Source organism: Balaenoptera ricei, chromosome 8, assembly GCF_028023285.1.
Source record: "Balaenoptera ricei isolate mBalRic1 chromosome 8, mBalRic1.hap2, whole genome shotgun sequence".
In the NCBI taxonomy this organism is placed as follows: domain Eukaryota; kingdom Metazoa; phylum Chordata; class Mammalia; order Artiodactyla; family Balaenopteridae; genus Balaenoptera; species Balaenoptera ricei.
In genome coordinates this window covers 89,161,946-89,184,512 of record NC_082646.1, presented here as the reverse complement: position 1 = coordinate 89,184,512, position 22,567 = coordinate 89,161,946, and the positions used below count along the sequence as shown (strand labels likewise).

The following is a 22,567-nucleotide window of genomic DNA, read 5'->3' as shown; positions in this document are numbered from 1 at the left end:
TATTGAAATAGTCCAGCGGGTTTTCCTCCATGTGTCCCTTCTTAGGGAGGTCCAAAAGGTGGGAAGTGGATCCTGCCTTGCCCGCAGGGCTTGGGACCTGATGCACATTGGGATATCGCTGAGGCTTTAGAGGACAAAAAGCTTTATTTTTCCCAGTGAGATTGCCCAGGTGGTGGGATCAGGGAAGGCCCTCCCTGGCCCCCTTCTCCATGGTCTACACCCTCACAGCCTTGTTCTGCCCAGTGATGTATTAGCTCATAAACAGCCAATGTGTAGGTGCTTCATTGGGTGGATTTTTGGTCACATGCCCGAAGTGGAGTTGATGATCTCTGCCAGGGTCAGGAAGGAATTTTCCTCCTCTGGCTAACTGGCCAAGGCTGGGTGGTTTTCTGCTTCTGCTCTCTCTGGAAGGCTGAGTAGAGGTGCCATGGACACCACACCTGTGACTGCTGCCTCTGACTCATGTGAGGGCAAGAAGCCCACAGGCCTGTCTCTCTGACTGTGTGGACCCTCCCCGTGCACCTTGGTGAGTGAGCCGGCTCTCAGAAGGGGTAGGAAGCCTCTGCAGGCACTGGGGACCTGAGCGTCCACGCCATTCCCAGAGGTCCAGCCAGTCTTTCTCGTGCATGGAAGAGAACCCACTTGATTCCTCCCCCTTGTGTGGAATGTGCTTGACCCTTTCCTACTTATTAGGCAGCTAGAATGTGGACTACCCTTTGGGGAAACTGATTCCAACTGCCGTGGGTCTGTGGATGGGCAGTGAGTGAGGGTCCACAGTACTTAAGGCGCCTGGCTAGCCCAGGCAAAGAACGTCCAGAGTCCACAGTGGGCATAGGAGGAAAGGGAGAAGAGAAAATTGGGGGAATTGTTAGAGCTAAAAGTTTCATCTCTGTAGCGATTGAATTGTACTCCAGTTTGGTGAGCTTACTTGACTGCGCCATCCAACTATACCACCGTATATATGCATGTGCGTATACGTGCACATGTGTGGATGTGTCGGCCCACTCGAGTGGGTTCCTGCAGAAAGTCACGCAGCTGGGGCATGTCTTGGAGTCCACCTCATCGGTGTGTCCATTTAGCAGATGAAGAACTGAGGCTCGGCGAGGAGCAAGAGGCAGAATCATGACTCCCAGCCCAGTGCTCTTTCTATGATGACAAACCAGGCAGCCCCTCAAAAAACAAAAATGTGTGGTTAGAACAGCAGGCCTAGGACCCTCCCTAGACATCCCTTCTTGTCCTGCTGCTGATTCTAGTTCTAACCCAGTGCTTCTCAACCTTTGTTTTCATTATCACCCCCTCTAGGGAGCCTTTTTAGATCATTGTTTCTTAATCATACCCCTTCCATGAAATGTTAATATCACAGATTTACTGTTTATCATTTACGTACTATGGCCCTTTGGAGGGTCACAAAGGATTATAATGGCTAAGATTTTTTTGACCCTCAAGAACCAATTTTTTCCCTCTAGGGTCACTGTTCCCCCCACTGGGAATACTAACTTCTAACTTCTAATATACTAATATTCTAACTTCAGGCCTGGGCTGACAAATCACTGGGCATCAACGTCTTCACTGAGAAGAGGGTCCCCAAATAGCTGTTCTCTCCCACCACCCTGTTCCACCTACATTAAAGAAATCTTAAGGGCTAAAATGTTCAATTATTAAAAGGGCCATAGAGAGCCTAAGAAGCTGGGCTGCTGAATACAAAGCAGCCATTATTCCCGAACTTTCACACCTAGAGCCCGCTGGCTAAGTGGCCAAGGTCTCTTGTGGAGAATCCAGAGTTAATAACACCCCGTCCTCCCACTGCAATAGCAAAAAAAAAGCTGCTGCCTTTTATAAAACACATCTTTCCACAAAGCAAAAGATAATTACAGAAGAAAAATGCATGTTGTACACCTGAAGACAGCCCTTTAAGAAAACTTGATGGATATAATTTGCCATAGAAGAACCACCAAAGGGAATCAGATACAGACGGTGCTGTGTACAGCCGTGGAGAGATTACAGAGCAAGCGAGTGGGCTGGTGCAAAGAAAAGAAAAAAAAGAAGTCTTTAAAGGAGGTAAATATCATACTGGTCAAAAATATTCCTAATTTTTATATGATCAAATTCAATTTATCGAATGACTTTCGAGAGCTTTGCTAGGCAGAGATGAGGAAGAGTGCACACCTACTGTCGCGTTATATATCTGGAGGATTCCTAATTGACACCGAAGACCTGGGGACTGTTTTCTATTTTCCTCCACGTGGAGGCCACCTCTCCTTTCTCCAAGCCCAGCCGTGAAGGTCATGTCAGAGGTCTGCCATCCTCTTCCTCCGTTTTCTGAGCCTCCGGCCCAGAGGGGCAGGGGGCATTTTTACCTTGAGCGCTCACTTAGGAGAACTTTTCTGGGGTCATGTCCAGAAAGCAGAAGGGGCTTTGGGCTCCAGGGGCCCTTCCCTCCTTCATAATCTCTCACCCCCATCCCTCTTCATCCAGCCACCTGCTCTGGATATAAAACCAATCAATCCGTGGGAAAATCAGAGTCCAAACCCAGGCAGCCTTGACTTCTGTTTGATATGGCTCGCAGCGGGAGATCTAAGAACGTGATAATCTGCTGGGCACGTTAACCCTCTCCGGGTGCCAGGAAGGAGGCTTCCTAGTGCGGTCTGGTGAACCTCTGATGACGCCCAGAGAGGGTGCCTACGTGTGAGAATTTGATCTCAGTTATTTATGTATGTCTGGAGCACAGTTCTCATGCACATCTGATAGTGATGACGATAGATAGATTTGCAAACATCCCCAAAGAATTGATCTTTGGTTGTGGAACCACACAGTCCCTGCCCCTTTCGGTACTGAGGTCCTATTTGATGTGTAAGTGAACCTGGGATGCGTCTGCGAACAGATGAGGCTGTGAGTGTCTTTAGAAAGGGAAGCAGATGGGTTGAAAGTTGGAAAACTTAAGAATTCTGTATACCATAACGCTGTGTGACTTTGACAGAGTAACACAAATTTCCTGGGCCTTAACTTTCTCAGCTGTAAAATGGGTGCGGGGAAAGATTAGACCAACTCAGTACTTTCCAACATGCGGTACTCCGACCACTCATGACACGTGAGATAAATCTGGTCAGGGGTAGGCAAAGTTTTTCTTAAAGCACTAGATAGTAAATATTTTAGGATTTGCAGGCCTAAAGGCAAAAATCAAGTACATTATGTGTGTACTTGTATAACCATTTAATACGTAACCATTTAAAAATGTAAAATCATTTTTAGCTGTGGGCCATTCAAAAATAGGTAGTGGGCTAGATTGTGCCTGTAGGTTGTAGTTTGTGAACCTCTGATCTAGGCGGTGCACGGATGACTACTTTTTATTTCAATGCTTATGTCTTTATTTTTATGTATGTTAAACGAATACCTACTTTCCATTTATAGTGGTGATGTAAAGTTTTCCTTTTAAATAAATGTGGTTATGTTAAAATAAAAAGGGAAGTGATTTTTTTAATATATTAAGGAAGTTATCATGGTGGCAGGCGAATGACTAAAGTTTGGGAAACATTGGACGAGATGATTAATAAGCTCCTGACCATCTAAAATTCCATGCACTTAATAACCTGGAATCTAGTCTTTGCTCTGACACTTCCCAGCTGTGTGATTTTTGAGCTGCTGTGTCCCCTTTGCAGAAGGGAGTAGAACCACGCTATCTCATCAACATTATTGCAATAATCATAATAGAAGTTGGGTGAACAGATTTTTCTAATTCACCAAACATGAATTCATTTTTTTCTGAATTGTGGGAATATGGGAAACAGCAAAAGGAAACTTGAAAGATGAGACTGGTGTGGGCAAGAATGCTTATGAGTAGAAGCCCCAGCCCATTTTTTTCTATCCCCTTTCCAGCCTCGACCAGTCATTTTCTCCCAAAGCTTCCCACTCGCCAGCATGCGCAGTAATTAGGTTCATGACTTCTTAAACAGACCCACCTGCGTTGTCACCCAAACTCCAGCACCTGCCACCTGCGTGCTCTGCAGCGTGTTACCTGGAATCTCAGAGCGCCCATCCCTCATCTATAAAAACAGAACCCACACCAGAAACTGTCTCAGAGTGGTTGCCCTGGGGACACCATGAAAAATGAATGTAAACTGCTCAGCCCAGAGCCCTCTGTGAAGCAAGTGTGTTACAATTATCACAGGTCTTCACTCTCTTATCCAAAACCCTGAGGCGAGACGTGCTGAAGAATTCAGAATTCTTCAGGTATTAAGAAGGTGACACAGGGTATATACTGCAGAGCACAGAATATCCCTCTCAAGGTATTGGCTGCTAGGACTGCTTAAATGCATTAATATTTCTGCAGTATATCATATGAATATTCATCAAGTAGAAAAAATAAAACTATAGCTATAGGTATAAAACTACATAGCATATCTATAGTTGTATATGTTTAATAAATGTATAGTATTTAGTTTATAGACATATATAGAAGTATAGATATAATATATATTATAATTATATATAAAAATTTTATAACATCAATTCAGGACTGTTTTTGCTGGGAAATAAGTCGGAACCAAACACACACACACGCACACACACACACACACACACACAAATATACTTTCAGTTTCAGAGCTTTTGGATTTCAGAATTGTGGATTAGTGTTTGTGGGCATATTCATTTATAATAATTCTTGCCGTTTTCAGAAGTATATATATATATTTTTTGGCCACTCACCATGTGGCATGTGGATCTTAGTTCCCCACCCAAGGATCAAACCCCCGCCCCCTGCAGTGGAAGCGCGGAGCCTTAACCACTGGACTGCTAGGGAAATCCCAGAAGTATATTTTTAGACATTATAATCCAGAGTTCAGGGCTCAGGTGTGAGAGAATAGGAAAAGTAAAGAAAGAACATTATTATATAATAAAAGCCTTCATCCTCAAATCCCAGCTTTGCCACTTACTGGCCATGTTACCTGGACAATTGTCTCAACCCCTCTGCCTCAGTTTTCTCATCTACAAAATGGGGATATACACACAAACCTCACAGGATGTGGCAAGGATTAAAAAATGTCACCGTGGAAAGCACGTAGAGGGGTGCCTGGCTCCTGGGAGACCGCATGTTTGTAAGTGTTTGCCGTCATCACTAAAAACCAAGTGTCGCCCTGCTGGGGGCTCCTACAGTGTGGCTTTCTTCCTTCATCTGCCTCCTCACAGCCTCTCCTGCCGTTACAGGGTGATGTTGGACTCAGTGGCACACAGCACCTTCCTGCCCAACGCGTCCTTCTGCGACCCCCTGATGTCGTGGACTGACCTGTTCAGCAATGAAGAGTCTTATCCTGCCTTTGAGCATCAGACAGGTGTGTACGTCTGGAGAAGCTCATCTGAGCTGGGACACACTGGGGCAGGAGGTGGTGCTGGCCTCAGGCGGGTGACAATGCCATGCTGGGGGCCTGAAAACGCCAGCTCTCACCAGTGTTAAGGGCAGAGGGTCACAGGAGACCCAGGCGGGAGGAAGGGCCGCTTCTGCAGAGAGAAAAGCACTGGAATCCTCGCCCCAACCTTTTCCCAGCTCTGTGGGCTTGGGGAACTCCACTAACCTCTCTGAGCCTTATTTTGCTAATGGGTAAAAGGGAATGATAACACCAATCTCTTGGAGTTATTATATTTAAACAATGTAATAGAAAGAAACCCTTAGCCTGAAGCCTAGTACACTGTGATTGTTTGATCATTGTGGCTTTAGCCAACATTTGCTAACTACTAGCTTTACCCCAGACCCTGTACCAAACACCCGTCTCTTCCTTATAGAAGCCCTAGGAGAAATTACTAATTATTATTCCCATTTTATAGATGAAGAAACTGAGACACAGAGAAGTTACATGACCTGCCCAAGGTCTCACAGTTAAGTTTCATGCAAGTTGACTTGAGCGTCTGCACTCTTAACTACCTTACATGGTCATCTTATAAATGACGTAATGCTGTGATTATTGGTATTAATATAATAGATAGTCTCTGAGCTTCTATTTCCTTATCCCTAAAGCAGGGATGCTGAGAATTACTGTGAGGATTAAGGGAGCCAAACTGTGAAATATATAGCCTGACACCAAGCAAGTGCTCAGTAAACAGGAGTCCCCTTGCTGTCCCCCAGGCTGCCCTCCCCACACTTCCTCCTCTCCCAGCCCAGTTTTCTCCTCCTAAGAAGGAAGCACGGGGCCTTGTGCAAGCCCCATGCCAAAGGGAGGCCAGCTGAGCTTTGCCCCAGAAACCCTCTGTGGGCCTCTGTCCCCAGGTGCTTGGGTGACTACACATCACAGCAAGCCTGACTGAGTGCTAGCACGGCAGGTGCACGCCCCGCGGAGGGGGATGCAAGCACTGATCGAGCCCTCAGGCCTCACCACCCAGCCTTGACCCTGTGTGCTCCGGCCCAGCGGGGCCCGCACTCAGGGTCAGGAGGCCGGCAGCCTCCAGGAGAGGCCGAGCCTCTGAGGACACTGTGAAATGTCCATCTCAAGGAGCCCCTGCCTCCAGGCCAGAGACCAGTGCTGCACAGACAGACCTGAGACGCATACTTACAAATCGAATCCCACACCATCCCCCCAACCCCACTCACGACACACCTGTACATATGACATCGCTCACTCTCACCAGGGTCCAGATAATTGCACGTGGACCTCAGTCATCCAGCCGCACATTGTAATTCTCCTTCAGGCCTAAGCAGCACCTTGTTTACCAGAAAGACAATGAGGAATGTACTCGATCTCCCCTACACTCAGTATTTGGTCAAGAGGCTAAATTTTTTTTTTATGCCGTCTTATATTTAATGCCAATTAATTTCTAGTACCATTTTTATTTATTTATTTATTTATTTATTTATTTATTTATTTTTGGCTGTGCTGGGTCTTCGTTTCTGTGCGAGGGCTTTCTCTAGTTGCGGCAAGCGGGGGCCACTCTTCATCATGGTGCGCGGGCCTCTCACTGTCGCGGCCTCTCTTGTTGGGAGCACAGGCTCCAGACGCGCAGGCTCAGTAGTTGTGGCTCACGGGCCTAGTTGCTCCGTGGCACGTGGGATCTTCCCAGACCAGGGCTCGAACCCGTGTCCCCTGCATTAGCAGGCAGACTCTCAACCACTGCGCCACCAGGGAAGCCCCAAGAGGCTAAATCTGAAGCAGGAAAACGAAGGCTTTCGAGTCCCTGTCCCTTCCCCATGTGTCCCACGATGGTGGAACCCAGCTCCTGTCGCTTCTCTCCACCCGTGCATGACCCAGAGCTGCCATCCTCGGAGCCTCCTCTTCCTGCCTCGTCTACCAGGGGGCATCAGAGCAGGATGGGAGGGGGTGGCCTCAGCCGCCTACCCCGTGCAATGCTCCAGGAGCTTCTGTAGTTGTCAAGAGCTCGGACTTTGGAGGCAGGTGCCCTAAATATGAAGAGCGGCTCTGCTATTTAATAACTGCAACACCTTACCCTCTCATGCCTCAGTTTTCTCATCTCTAAAGTGGAGATAGCAGTAATGCCTATCTCGCAGACTTGTGAGGGTGAAATGAGTTAATAGGTGTGAAGTGTCTGGGACATGGCAGGCACACAGCAAGCGCACACAAGTGTGTAAAAATGAAGGATGAGTTTCAGTTTGGGATGAAGAAAAAGTTCTGGAGATGGATAGTGGTGATGTTTGCACAACAATGTGAATATACTTAATGCCACTGAACTGTGCATTTAAAAAGTATGGACCCCGCTTTCTCGTGTCTGAGGCCTCTGCATTTCCATCAGTGTAATGAGGGATTGGACCAGGTCCTTGCTAGGATCCCTTCCTGAAGCGTCTCTGATTCCTGCATCAGGCAACATCACAGAGGTAGACTTCATCCCCCACCACCTATTGGGAGACTAGAAATTCCCACCAAGATGTGAAGACAAAATATTCTCCGAGAGTGGCGCAGCTTCCTGACATTCCCCGAGGGAGGAGCCAGGCTTTGGGCTTTCCCTCTGGCCCTCTGGATTTCAGAAGGAGCTGAGTATCTCTGAGCTCATAAAGGTCAAGATTGGGTGTGAAAATTTATTCTCAAATGAGGACCCGGGCTCCCTGAGTCCCACTGGTGGGAGGAATGCCCTGCAGTGACTTCTGTCTTTTTGTCACCCCAAGAGGTGACACATGGGTCTGAGTGTCTGCAAGAACCTTCTCTGGGAGGGATGCGTCAGGGGACAGCCAGCTTCTCCTCCAGACACTGCTCTGCCATCTGTCCTAAGGTCCTTGCCCACCTCCCAGGAAATTCCAGCTTGAATTCAGGGTTGTCCCAGTGGCAGCTTCCTGTTTGGGTCTGAGGTGCTGGCATCCACCAGCCCCGTGACCTTGGGCAGGTTTTCCCGAACATCTCTGAGATATGTGCTCCTCAGCTGAAACAGTATCCGCCTCCCAGCGTTGGGAGGATTGACTGAGATTCCACATATAACGTGTTCAGCAAAGCACCTGGCACTTGGCAAGTGGTCACTGTAGCCAGGACACCTCACGACTCCCAGCTGGTGGAAAAACAGCTTTCTCTCTGCTCGCTTCACTTTTCATATTGAACAAAAGCAGCCCAGGTCTCCATCTCAGCCTTTCCAGTTCAGAATGTTGGCAGCTCAGACACTTTGAGACCAAAGGGAGAGAAAGGGAGAAAGAAATGATGTGTCCGCTGGATAAATGATGTCCGCGAGAGTGCAGGCAGGAATACGCAACCTAGTTGGGATAACCAGCTGTTTACCGCCTCTTAACTGGCTTTAGCAGAGGGCAGCTGAATCTGTGCCCGACGTGTGTTAAGTGCGCAGCATCTGGCCTCTCTCAGAAGCAGCACTTCTGCGAGGCTACAGGGCAGGCTGGCGAGTGAGCAGTCACAGGCTGCAAAATGCTCTAGAATGTCATGAGCTAACCCTGGCCTTCCCTTCAGCTTTTAAAGTAAAGAATTACAGATACTGGAAAATTTTATCAAAGAGGGATGTAGGGGGAAGTGCATAAATTTCACAAGCATGTGATATTTTGAAGAGATTATTTCTCCAATCAAGTTCCAGTAGCCAAGCATCTGACAAGTCATGGAGTATCCTGATCTCACCCCTACTTTCTGGAACTCCATCCTGACCTTCACACACCCACACACCCCTCCCCTGATTGCCAAGGTGGCCAGGCCGACACTCAGTAGGCCTTGGCTTTCGGATCTTCCTTATACTTTGCGGCAGAGGTTTCTAGGTTGAGGCAGCTCTAGGGGTTCCCAAGAGGTCCCTCGGGGACCTGCAGTGACAGCTGAGAAGGACAAGCTTTAGGTCCCCCTCTCCACACCCCCCCCCCCTCACTTTGATTCGGAAGATAGTACAGCATAGTGGTTACTAAGGCTTGGCTGCAGGAACTGGAATCTGCTATATGACCTCCTCCTCGCTCAGCCACTTACTCGTTGTGTGACCTCAAGAAGGGATTTCACCTCTCTGTGCCTTACTTTCATCATTTACTTTGTAAAATAAGCTACGTGATCTAGGACCTCATAGCATCATGTTGAGGATGACATGAGAAAACTCAAGGCGTGTAGCATGGTAACTGGCACGTACTAAGTGCTCAACAAATATGTTAGCAACGGGGGATTTTATTTGAAGACAGAACTGTTTCTTAAAAAAGAAAAAAAGGTGCAAAACCCTGATCTTGGGTATTAAAAACCAGATGATCAGGGAGAGAGTCATCTGGGTCTCACAGGGGCTTTTCTTAGGCAAGACTCCTGTTCAGGGTATAGAAGTTTGAGATCAGATATGAGAGAGAGTCTAGGAATTTCTAAATCGAAACCAGATAATGAAATACAAAAATCATTGGAAAGCCTAAGGTGAGCCCCGTGGCAGTAGTCACACCCCAGGACACCCCCAAGGAGAGACCTCACCATCAGCCACCTCCGGCCTCTCCCACGCGCATCCAAGCCTTTGGGCAGCTGTGGCCCCAGGACAGCTCAGGGCTTGGTGCTCTCTGCCCCTTTCTAACCACACGCCCACACCCTCGGCTCTTTGCTGATACCGAGCCAGCCCTTCTCGTCTCTTTTCCACCCAGTTTCTTACACTGCTCCAGGCTTTTTTTTTTTTTTTTTTTTTCCATCCCATGGTCTAAATCATTCCATAGGCTTGGGAGAAAAGCCAGGAAGGACTATTGGATGGGGCTAGACCAGCTCAGGAGGGAAACCTAGAAGCAATATATCATTTCAGATCTCTCCTCATAAAGTCCTTCCTTTCAGTGGCAAAGCCACAATTGATGGTGCCCGGTGCTATCCAGTCCACTCACTGGCCTCTTCAGCGCTGCTCCAGGCAAAAGACTTTCCCAATTCCTGATGCTAATAAATCATGCTAATTATGGTCCAGTCCGTCTAACTCAGGCCTACTCTGACCCAGACTGTCTGCCTCGCTCTCACTGAGTTTTGGGTTGCTTTGTTCTGCTTGTCCCTCAGCTAGACTGAGGCCCCAGTGGAGATGGCCTCATTTCCCTGAGAACAAATGTCATCCCAAAATAATAACTAATTACACGTGACATATGGAAAGCTTCCTGTCATTCAGATAACTGGGCTAAGTTCTTTACATGCATCATTTCTCTTCCATTTCGTAGCAAACTCCCTAAGAGGTAGGCACTATTATTATTCCTGTTTTATAGATGAAGGAGGCTGAGGTCCAGAGAGGTTAGGAAACTTTGTTAGGATTGCACAGCTAACAAGTTGAGGAAACGCAATTAATGTAGTGGTATGAGTAGCCCCGGTATTAACAAGTATAAATGGGTGGTATTTAATGGGCGCTTACTACCTGCCTGTCCTTTTCCAAGCACTTTCCATGTATTGATTCACTTAATCTTTTTAACAGCATTATGGGGTACATCCTAGTATTCCCATTTTGCTGATGAGTCCTAGGAGGCAGGACCACTAAGTGTGAGATCACACACCCTTTCAGCTTTTAGGGGGAATCCAAATAACAGGAGCCCTGGTTTCAAGTTCTAGAACAGTGATTTTCAAGGAGCCTTCTGGGGCTGAGGAGGGGAAGCCATATAGTACCTTCCTCTTAACTCCCAGCAAAGCAGCACTGCTTTTTTCCAGAGAAGTTTCAATCTGAAGAAAATACTATTCGACTAAAAAAGTTTAAAAGTCTTAGCATGCCCGCTGTAAACAGTAGTCTTGAAGGAGACAACCGTCCAGAAGCTTGTGAAGTTCTTCCTCACAAAGTCACTGCCAGGAGTGAGCCAGCCTGTAGAAGAGTTTTGACTGACCCTCAGAGTGGTTTTTAAAAATTAAATAAGTCGGCACTGAAAAATCATGAGATTTCACATAACAATCTGGGCTTGGCAACACAGGGCCCACCTTCCTGCCTGGGAACAGCCAGATGGAGCTGGGCCACCACTGTCCACTCGGCATGAACTTGCCCATTCCCACTGTCCCCATCGGGGGCCACTTTGGGCATGGACATAACCTGCTGACCCTGTGGGAATCTGAGTGTGCCAGCCCTCCAAAACTTAAGGCCTCCCTCCAAATTTCACTGCATCCCAGGTTATAACATCAGTTGTGAGCATTTGCCCCCAGAATTGCTGAAAACTCCCTTTGGCCCCTTAATTCTTCTTCCCAATGCAGCTAGCCCTTAAAGAAGTGTCCTAACCTACTCCCGACTTCAAAGGAGCTGGCCAAGGCTGCTGTTTAATCGTGGCCTGCGGACCTTTGGACTAAGTCTACCAGGTACAGGACATCATCCGTACCCAACTGGTAAACATAGGCAGAAGGGCCTCATAGCTCAGCTTCTCCAAAAAGTCTAAATTATTTTGTGAACAGTAGACACATTGAGGCAAACACTTTACATTTCCAGACAATACAACCTGTTAAAGATAATATATTCTCTGGGTGTATCACCCTGTCTTTTATCTTCCCCGAGTTCATCTCTTCCGAGTAGTGAAAGGGTCTCCATGTCATTCAAACACTGTCATCAACAGTCTCTCTATCCTGCTTCTGATTTTGCAAACCTAGATTATATGCGTACATAATATATATATGTAATATATATAAAAAAATACACATAATATGTAAAATATATAACAATACATACACATACTATATAAATATTGATATAAACTATGTGCATATATTTTAATATATTTATATATATACACCTTCACCAGGATTGTTGAGTCAGTCTTCCAGATGTGTGTCCAGTTTGGTCCTTGTCAACCAAGAAGAGTAAGGCAAAGGTGGTGCAAACTTCCCACGTCCAAAGGTGGAAGAATTGGTGGAGGCCTAACCCCCTTACCGACCAGCCGCGTGGCCTGAGTCACGTAACCTCTCAGAACTTCAGCTTCCTCCCTGTGAAGTGACGATAATAAGTGTCAGTCCCCTGGCTGGTCATTTCACCTCCGAACACCCACAGGGGGCTAGGCCGGCTCCCCGCCCTCCTGACTCAGGGTGAAGAGGCAGAGCTGGCCGCGCCCCTGTGGGACAGCAAGCCTCCCTGAGAGGGGCGGTGAGCTGGGTCTTGAGGACGAGCAGCAATTACTTAGAGGACAGGTGGGGACCGCACCCTAGGTGACCAGAGGCGCCTGTGCAAAGACCTTGAGCTGGGGCAATGCTGCGGGAGGGCTGGAGGGCGGTGGAGAGGAGGAGGTAGCAGGCCTCCCTCACCCCTGTGAGATCAGGACCCTGGAACCACAGCACAGCCAAAAGGCTTCCCTCCATGCTGGCGTTTCGCCCTCCACCTGGCTGAGAACAGCTACTTTGCTCGCGCTCGGGAAGGACTCCGCCGGCGAGGAGAGCCTGCCGTGCTTGGCCCTGGCTCTGGCCTCCCCCGGGGGGCGGGCAGGAGCCGTACGCGAAGCCTGCTCTGCGGGGAAGCTGCGGAGGAGAGAGAGCCGAGGGGACGGAGGCTGCGCCGGTGACCCCTTCCCAGTGTCAGTGACACTTCTCCGAATCCCTTAGGCCCCCGCTGGCCTCCAGAAACAACATGGCCGTGGCCCTCTCCCAGAGCCAAAGAAAACGACTTGGGGGTGGAAGAGAGAGGGGAGGGGCTCGGAGACTTGGCGCACCCGCTCCATGGGAAGAAATGAAGTGTGCCCTGCAAGGGCAGCGCCCCGATAGGCATCTCCGGCGGGGCTCAGCTCGGGACCCAGGGAGGAAGGATTTCAAGGCTCATAAACATCTCTCGTGGGAATACCAGGGAAGTGGAGGCCCCGGGTTTGCTCCAGCCAGAACTTGGCACGTGAAAGCACAGGGCAGATGGGGGAAGGGCCGCCAGGTGTTCCCAGGAGACCCTGGCACCCCCAGCGGCTGATGGGCGCCCCTCCTCACCCAGCAGGTAGAGGCCACGACAGCAGCCTCCACCGTCCTGGCCGGATATCAACTCTTTGACCCACACACATATAGAATTCTGATTAACACCCTAAATTTAAACAAACCTGAGATCTGGGACCTGGGACCCTTTGCAGCAGTGCTGGCACCTGGACAAACATGTCCTCCAACAACAAAATACCAAAGAAAAACATTATGAGGGACTAAAAGTAACTGCAGACATGTGCAGTTGGGGCAAATGATGAACGATGAGATACAAAAAGGCCAAAACCCAACCGCCACTTCTGAGGCGCTGGAGCAAAAGCCGGGTCCTACACATGATTCCTGCGCTCAGCTCCACCAAGGGGGTGGGCAGATCACCTAAACCGCCCCTCCCGCCTGACCCACCAATTCGTCCCCACCCTCCCCCTGTTTAAGGGACCAGGTTGACCCTCCTCGGGGATCAAGCAAGGGCATCTGTTCTCACTCCCTCGTGCTGCAGCACAAGTCCCAAGAAAGCCTTGCCTGAATTCCTCGTCTGGCATCTTATCAATTTCTATTGATTAAAGAGTCCAAGGACTCGAGTCTACAACAAACCTAGTGTTCAAGTTTGACCTCAATCCACTTCACGGTGGGAAAAGAGATTTCTGGAAGGCGTCTACGTTTTAGGGGGAAATCTGAGGAAGTAGAGCTGATGTAGATCAGGGCACATAGCAGCCTGGCCAACACACAGGGGGTGCTTAGGGGCAGAGAAGCCATCTCCCGCCTGGGATTAGAAGCGCCACAGTTCCTTTGGGGACAGGAGCAGCCAATGCAGCATTTAAAGGGGGAATCATAACAGCCTCGCTGCCGTGCGCTGTGGGGTGTAACTCGTGAGAGACACTTTCTGTCATCCACACAGCCTGAGCCAGTCACCCCTGCCTGCCTCTGCTCCCTGCCTTTCTCCTCAGCCCTCCTCCTTCTCTCTGGCTCTGTCTCTGCCTCCACTGCCTGATCTCTTCTCTTTGCTGACCTCTGAGGACCAGCATGATGGAACGGAAAGAGTAATGGCTTTCAAGTTCAGACTGGGGTTCACATCCCACCTCTACCCCACACTGGCTGTGGGATCTTGGGCAAGACTTCCATGACCCTCAGGCTCCTCATCTGTGACCTCCTGGGGGACAGGGACCAAACCTCCCATTCATCATGAATTCTCAGCTCAAAATTTGTTGCTTCACAAATAGAAGGTGTTCAGTGGTAATCTTCTAGACTCTGTTCCAAGTACCCTAAATACTTTTACATGTATTAACTCATTTAATCCACAGACCAACCCTATGATGTAGGTGCTATCATTATCCCCATTTTACTGATGAGGAAACTGAAGCTTTTTGAATGAATGAATGAATGAGTACAATGGCAATGGCAAGAATTGTTTATGTCAAAGTACCTGACCAAGGACCTGGTACCTCACATCTTCCATAGCAGATCTGCCACCCTTTCGGTTTCTCCTGGCATTGGGACAGTCTGTTGAGCACCCATCTCTGCCCCTGGGTTAGGCACAGCCTCCTCTCAGCCTCCCAGACAGGATGGCACCCACCTCTGTCTGGGGCGTAGGGGCCTTCACTGAAGGAGTGAAGGGAATCTGCCCTCTGGATAGAAATTCCTCAAAACAGCACCAAAAGCACAAGAACAACACTACAACCAACGCTTCCACCTCCCCCTTCCCCTGGAGGAGCCTGCCCTGGTCATCCAAGGTCTGCCAGATGCCTGGGCAACATTTCAGCAGCCCAAGGCCCTCAGCACAAGATGGCCAGGGGCAGCACACAAACCTACAGCCAGTGCTGGGCAGCTTTCCATAACAGCAGAGGCAATCAGATCAACCTCGGATGGTGCCTGGCAAACCACAGGCATTTGTTTGGGTTGGCCAAAAATTTCCTTGAGGTTTTTCTGTAAAATGGTGTGGAAAAACCCGAATTAACTTTTTGGCCAGCCCAATAATAAGTATTGAATTGATTGATAATTTTCTATGCACCATATAGTCTATAGGCGTTAACCACAAACTCCAGAACAGCCCTGTGAGTGGAGCATATTATCCCCATTTTACAGATGAGGAAACTGAGGCTTAAATGTCTCTGGATCTTGCCCAAGTAGAAAGCAGCAGAACCGGGATTTGAACCCAGTCCTGTCAGGCTCTAAAGGCTATGCTCTTGATGTCCTGTTGTCTGAAACCAAATACCTGAAGGGACTTTTTCTTTCCTTCTCCCCTAGTTCCCCCCTTTCAAGGCGCTCCCTAGCCATGACCAGGTTTCTCGCCCCGTCATTCCCTCTTCTGCCAGTAAGGCCACTCATAGGATCCAGTCCCCCCTGGTTTTCGCTGCAGGACAGAAGGTGACCAGGACCCCAGCAGAAAAACCCAGGGCTGGAGGCCCCTTCAACTCATTGGACAGAGGATGAGGATGTTAGTAAAGTAGAGCCTCCTTCGAGGGACTTCTATTCCTCTCCTGGCTGTCATCCCTCACTTGTCTCTTCCTGGTGCAGCCTGTGACTCCTACTGGACGTCTGTCCACCCTGAGTACTGGACAAAGCGCCACGTCTGGGAATGGCTCCAGTTCTGCTGCGACCAGTATAAGCTGGATGCCAACTGCATCTCCTTCTGCCACTTCAACATCAGCGGCCTGCAGCTGTGCAGTATGACACAGGAGGAGTTCATCGAGGCAGCTGGTGTCTGCGGGGAGTACCTGTACTTCATCCTCCAGAACATGCGCTCGCAAGGTCAGTGCCAAGAGGGCTGGGTTTTGAGGACAGGGGCCCAGTATTGGGACCAAATGACCTCTGAGGTCCTTCCCTACCATATGACTCACATGGAGAAATTTTATTAGCTGCAACTCTCTGTTAAACCAAATCCCCTGCTAACCAGACCTTTCTGTACCCAGAAGCTCTAGCATACTAGAATCAGAGATTGGAGGTAAAACAGAGTGAGTTACAAGGAAGCAAGCTGAGTACATTTTAAAAAAAAAAAAGAAGAAGAAAGAAAGAAAAAGAAAACTAAAACACGTTCAAGGACCGCCCAGGAACCAGGCTGATACAACAAACTATTATGTTCATAAAGATTGTTAACCATAAAGGGTGGACAAAAAGAGACTTCTGGTTGACATTTTATTAAGCAGAAGGAGAAGAAAATTAACTAGACCCTTTCCCTTCCCTGTTTCCAGAGGAGTCCGACTAATTGTCATTTCCTTTTATCACATTCCTAATGGTCAAGGATTGAATGGCCGCAAGGTGGCCCCAGTAGCATTATTTAACACCAACATGCCCTGCAAGAGTAGAATGTTGCTGGACAGGTTTTTTAAACCCAGAAACATTTTTTGAGAACATACAATTCTGTATCCCCATATCACAGAGAAAGGAACTGAGGTCCAGAAGGTCCTGAATGGTTAAGTGGCTTCTCCAAGGTCACACGACAAACAGGGCTGATTCATGGAAAGTCAGTACAAAGCAAGGACTGTGAGATCAGAAAGACCTTTATTCCAACCCTGGCTCTCACACTTCGGAGCCGCAGGACCTCTGGCAAATGGCTTAACCTCTCTGAATCTCCACTGTCTTGCCTCTGTGGTGGGGTTATGATACACACCTCCCCGGGCTTCTTGACAGGATTCAGTGAAACATTATCTGGCACAGCAAATAAGGACACAAATACAATGAATGGCAACTGTTTTTGTCATCATGAATATAACCAAGATGGAGAAGTTTTTAAAAATAAAGAAACACATCTCAGCTCAATTTTAAGAAAGACCTTTCTAAAAGTTAGCACCTTCTTTTAAAAAGACGGCTTCAGGGGACTTGCCTGGTGGTCCAGTGGTTAAAACTTCGCCTTCCAATGCAGGGGGTTTGGGTTCAATCTCTGGTCAGGGAGCTAGGATCCCACGTGCCTCGCGGCCAAAACACCGAAACATAAAACAGAGACACTATTGTAACAAATTCAATAAAAACTTTAAAAAAATGGTCCCCATCAAAAAAATCTTTAATTAATTAATTAATGAATTAAAAGGCAGCTTCAAGAGATACCTAAGGTAGGAAGCTCCCCGTCACTGGAGATAAGCAAGCAGTCTAATAGCCCCCTGCTTGACTGGGGTGCCTTGGCAGGGATTCCTATTTGGGCGGAAACCCACAGAGTACCTTCCAGCTCTATGATTCTTTGCCCTCCCCTTGATCTCCCCCATCACGGTGCCTGAGAGCAGGAAAGCTAAGGATGGGGGGCTCTCAGGCACTGCTTGGTTTCTGCCCTGGGAGCCATAGCCCCCCTGGGGTGAGGAAGGGACAAACAGACCTGCTGTCCATTGTTATCCAGTCTCTGCTTGATTATCGCCAGTGACAGTGACCTGCCAGGAGCAGTGGCCTCCACTCAGCGGGCCTTCCCTAAAAGGAGGCAAGTCTGAGCAAATCACAGAGGCTCAGGGAGGAGCTGGGGGCTCCATTCAGAACCATCCCAAGGGGACAGCATGAGGGCCCTGGTCACTGGAAGGCGAAGTCGGCAGGAGAGGTGGAGGGCAGAGGTGGCTCTCCCAGCACAGGAGAGGAAGATCCCCCGTCACCCCGTCCTGTTCTCAGGAAGAGGGAAGAGAGTGCATGGCTGACCAGAACCAATCATTCCTAGAAACAACGGCCCTAGGAATCAAGTCACAACTCTGCCCTGTTCCTGTCTTCTCAGTAAATGGAAACTAGTCCTCACATTGGACACCAAGTTAGAAAGCAGATGTCCTTTGGCCTGAGCTGCTACGTGAAAATGTGATCTGAAACTCTTGATTCGCCCCACTCTTCAGAGACCACCAAGGTGCCGACCGTCTCCAGACTCCTCTTTAAATCCTCGTGTCGGGTTCTGCATTTCTTGCAGCTTCCCATGTCCATTTTCCTCTTTGACCCGCATGTAACAGGCATTCAAATCCCCAAGGGATTAGAGATCACATCCCAGATCGTAGACTCTGAGAGCCAGCAGGGAGGGCAGGGGTGTTTTTGTCACATGTTGCCAGTAAGGAACACGAGCCCGGAGACAGGGTGACTGGGCAAGCCTACACAGGAGTCAGTGATCCGGCCCAGCTCGGAGCCCAGGCCTCCTGGTCCCAAGCCAGAACTCACTCCCAGTGCCCACTCAGAAAAGCCTAGAAGCTACTGGGATGCGTGGTCCAGGGCTCTCTCCAGGTGGCCTTTAAAAACAAGGAGATTGAGGAATTCCTCGGCGGTCCAGTAGTTAGGACCCGGTGCTTTCACTGCCGGGGCCTGGTTCCATCCCTGATCAGGGAACTAAGATCCCGCAAGCCTCGCGGGGCAGCCAAAAAAAAAAAAACAAGGAGATTACATCTCACAGGGATGGCTTCAGGGTGACCCTATAAAGGCCAGGTGGTCTCCAAGTTTCCTTCTGAAATAAAAGTACCCTGCAGAGGGCACGGTGGTTCCCCTTCTCCCCAATACCTCCCCTCCTGGCCTGGTTGGGGAAACCAGGACTGTATGCCATGGTTTGTGGATTTCTTTTTCTTTCCCAGGTTACTCCTTTTTTAATGACCCTGAAGAGACCAAGGCCACCATCAAAGACTGTAAGTAACTGAGTTCAAGCTGCCCGAGGCCGTGTTGAGGCTATTGTTGGGCACATGGGCTTGACTGATGTTCTTGTGGGACCACACTCAACATCTGATGACCTGAAACAGTAAAGGCTAGGAGAAGATGGCAGGAGAAACGCGGTGGACAGAGCATGGGGCTTCAGTCTGTGGCTTCCTTAACCTCCCCCAGACCCAGTTTCCTTGTCTATAAAATGGTGGGACACTCGCTGGGTTGTGAGGAGTTCAGGTAACAGTACATACAAAGTGCCTGGCCTGTGCCAGCAGTGTAGCTGCTCCAAATACTGGTACCCTTTCGCAATAATAATCATAATTACTAACCATTAGAGGCCTTGTGGTTGATAATGTCTACAAAGAATCTGAGCTCACTAAGCAGGTCACGTTTATAATTATAAGGTAATGGAGGATTTCAAATGGCCTTGTTGATTCCGAAAATTAACACTCACGGTTTCACTTCTGCAGATGGAGAAGGTTTAAGAAAGGGAACTTTGGAGCTTTCATTTTTTAAAGATGATGATGATGATGATTGCTCTTAGTTACTGAGACCCAAGCCAAGGTCCTGGCCCAGGGGCCTGGCCAACTAGGACAAAGTAGCATCCTGGGGCTTCAAGCAGTTTTCCCATTCAGCTTAAATAGCTATAAGATTAATAGCTATTGTTACGGTTTGTGAAGCCCTTACTATGTGCCCAGCGCAGTGCCAGGCCAAGTATTCTACTTACATTAACTTATTTAATCCTCATGATAACTTTGCTAGATAGTAATGTTATCCCCATTTGCATCTGAGGAAACTGGAGGTGCTGTAACTCACAAGTTACAAGTTATAAGTCAATGCTGAGCTGAGATTCCAACTCATCTTCTCAAAGTCTATGCTCTTATACGGCGTGTTCTTCACCACATGCCCACAGGTGCACACACACATGCTCGCACGCTCCCAGACCCTGCTGTTCACTCTGCTGTCCACTCAGTTGAGACCTAAGACTCAGGACTCCTCTGGGTCTGGGCCCAGCTCCACAATGGTTCAGAGAACAGGAGATTTTCAACTTAGTACCTGCTGAAGGGGCCCAGGCCTGACCAGCTAGGAAACCGTCAGAACTGGCCCAAGTGAAGTACCCCAGCCCCTCTGCACTTGATCTCTCCTCTCCACACCCTCCCCACCTCCACCGCAGAAGCACCAGAGGACAAAGCCTACGGGCCTGGCTTTGCTACTGGGCATCTCCTGCCCCTGGCACGGGGTGCAGGCTCTATGGTTGAATGCTAGCATCATGGGGACGTGCGTGTGACGAGCTCGATTCAGAAACTGCCACGCCAGCCTCCACCCAGCTTCTGGAGGACAGCAGACCACGATTTCAATCAACGACTGAGAACATATCCTTTGGCCACATTTTAACAGTCTCCAGTTTCAAAGCAACCAAACCTCTCCAAATCCCACAGACAGCAGAGAGCCCGGGCCCTGTCCCCACTCGCCCTGCGGCAGGCACAGCCCAGTTGCAGGGGCACATTGAAGATGAAGATCGTTGTGAGACAGGGAGCTGCCCCCCAGAACACTGTGGACCTCCGTAGAGAAGTTTGGGGGGGTGTTCAGGGTGCTGCTGCCGCCACCACCTCAGACTGACCTTGGGGACGTTTGGATCTGGGAAGCTGCCTCAACGTGTCCATGCACTGATGGCTTCAGCCCCGCTGCCCCCACTAACACCCTCACCCCACCACCCGCCAAGCAAGGCCTCCAGCCGAGCCGAGCCGTGACTACCCTCAGAGCCACCGCTGAGGACTAGGAACAGATAAAACAGGGTTATTTATCTCCGGCAAGACCCACAAGGGGAAACCCCCACCATCCCCACAGCCCTGCCCCGTGCTGACCCATCCCGTGTTCATCTCATCAAGCCAAATCTCTTCCATCCAAAGCACACGGAGAAAGCATAAAAATTAAAAGGGTGACTCTTCCACTTCTTGCCATTTTGGCATTTCAGAGAAAGCTTGTTGTCTAGTCACCAGTTAGTAATTCGCCTGTGTTTGTCTTGACGACTCCATTTGTTTTCTCTCTTCTTAAAAGATTAAATTAAAACAGTGGCCAGGTCTTCTCTGCAGGTGATGCCGCAGAGCGTGACATTGGATCAGATAGGAGGGCAGAACCCTTTCTCGGTCTTGATCAACCAGCCGTCAGCCCTGCTCACCTGCTCACCTGCATTCACCTCTCTCTACCTGGCGGCAACCCCACTGTCAGCTGATCTCACCTGAGCATTCATTGTGGCTTGGCCCGTGTGCATGGGCCCGTTTTCCCACATCAATACAATTCCAGGCTAAGGGTGGAGGAGAGGCCGAAGGGACCCCGAGAGTTGAAGTCACGCATTCGTGTCATTGTTTGTTCCAGAGAATGATGCACGGCAGGTATTAGGGCTGAGGGCCCTGATGTCGGGCTGTTCACATGCGATCTCAGCTCTACGTCGGGCAGGCACATGACCTGGATTGTGCTCCCCAGACATGGCCAGGGCTCGCTCCGTTCTGCTCAGGCAACTTCTTGTCCAAGAGCTTTCTCTGTTCGCTCTCATTACAATTGCAACATCGCTCAGCCCCTTCACCATGACCTCTATTCTCCCACCCCGCTGCATTCCTCTCCATGGCATTTATCACCAACTGAAATAGGCCGTGTTTGTTCACTGGACGTTCCTTCCCACTTGGGTGCAAGTCCCCTGAGAGGAGAGCCTGGGACCTGTTTCGTGATGTCCCTCCCATGCCTGCTGCAGAGAGCACACTGTGCCTCAGCACTCGTGAGCCCGTGAGTGAAGGACCTCCAGGGAGACCCCCAGCCACTCGACACCTCTGTTTTCTTATACGTAAAATGGGAGAGTAAGAAACGTGCATCATAAGGGTGGGTGAGATTGGGTGAGCACCTGGCAGTAGCAAACACTCAACAAACTTTAATAATTATTCTTTAAGTATCTATTGAACACCTGCCATGAAAGACATGCTGAAGCAGGAATTGTGAACATCTGCTGTGATAAGGAACTGCTCTTAGTTGAAGTCCTGGCTCCACCTCTCTGGATGGAATTCTTAAACTCTGTGGGCTTCAGCTGCTCCTCAATAAATGGAAATAGCGATTATACCACACAGGGTCATGGCAGGTGTTAAATGAGATACTGTATGTGAAGCCCTTACAAGCACTTGGCACTTAGTAAGCGCTCCATTAATATCAGCTGTTAGTACACATGAACAACAGACGAGATGGACCTCTACAGTAGATGTAAAAAGGGACCAATGCTGGAACACTGAGGAACACGCAGGTGCTATGGGACAGAGAGGGCTCTAACCCAGAGGGTGAGTTCCAAGAAGACTTCCTGACGAGGTTTTGTGAGAGTGGGGTCAGCTGGGTGGAAGTGGGGAGCGGGAAGCATGTGCAAAGGAAGCAGGAGAAAGTCAAGCCCCATTGGGACCATCTGACCCAAAGGAGGGACGAAGTTGGGGAGCAGCAAGAGATAAGCCTGGAGAACTGGGTGGAGGTCCATGTGTGAAAGGCCTGACTAACGTGGCAGCCTCTGCACGGAAGACCACAGGGCACCACTGCAGGATGTCACACCAGGGAGTGACAAGACCGACTGGCACTGAGACGGGCCGAGCTGGGCAGTGGTGTGGTACACAGGACACCATTCCCTCCATGGACAGCATACTTATTCTGTCATTCAGTAGTTATAGCATCATGTCCCTACAGCAGGGAAGGTGAGTATAGTGCAGTACAGTATG

The 22,567-nt window shown here is 49.2% G+C and overlaps 1 protein-coding gene across 3 annotated transcripts in view; it reads left to right on the top strand.

The window, feature by feature from the left end:
* Window positions 1–339: 339 nt before the first annotated feature.
* Window positions 340–22,567, top strand: part of ELF5 (E74 like ETS transcription factor 5) — a 28,383-nt gene continuing 6,155 nt past the window's right edge. The window contains exons 1-5 of one of the 3 annotated variants that reach the window (XM_059931372.1): window positions 340–526; window positions 1,947–2,058; window positions 5,203–5,327; window positions 15,762–15,995; window positions 18,761–18,811. In XM_059931372.1, coding sequence (XP_059787355.1) covers window positions 5,207–5,327; window positions 15,762–15,995; window positions 18,761–18,811 — 406 coding nt within the window. In that variant the 5' untranslated portion in view covers window positions 340–526; window positions 1,947–2,058; window positions 5,203–5,206. Of the gene's footprint in view, window positions 527–1,943; window positions 2,059–5,202; window positions 5,328–15,761; window positions 15,996–18,760; window positions 18,812–22,567 lie in introns of all 3 variants that reach the window. The other 2 variants (XM_059931370.1, XM_059931369.1) reach the window with 2 other exon arrangements.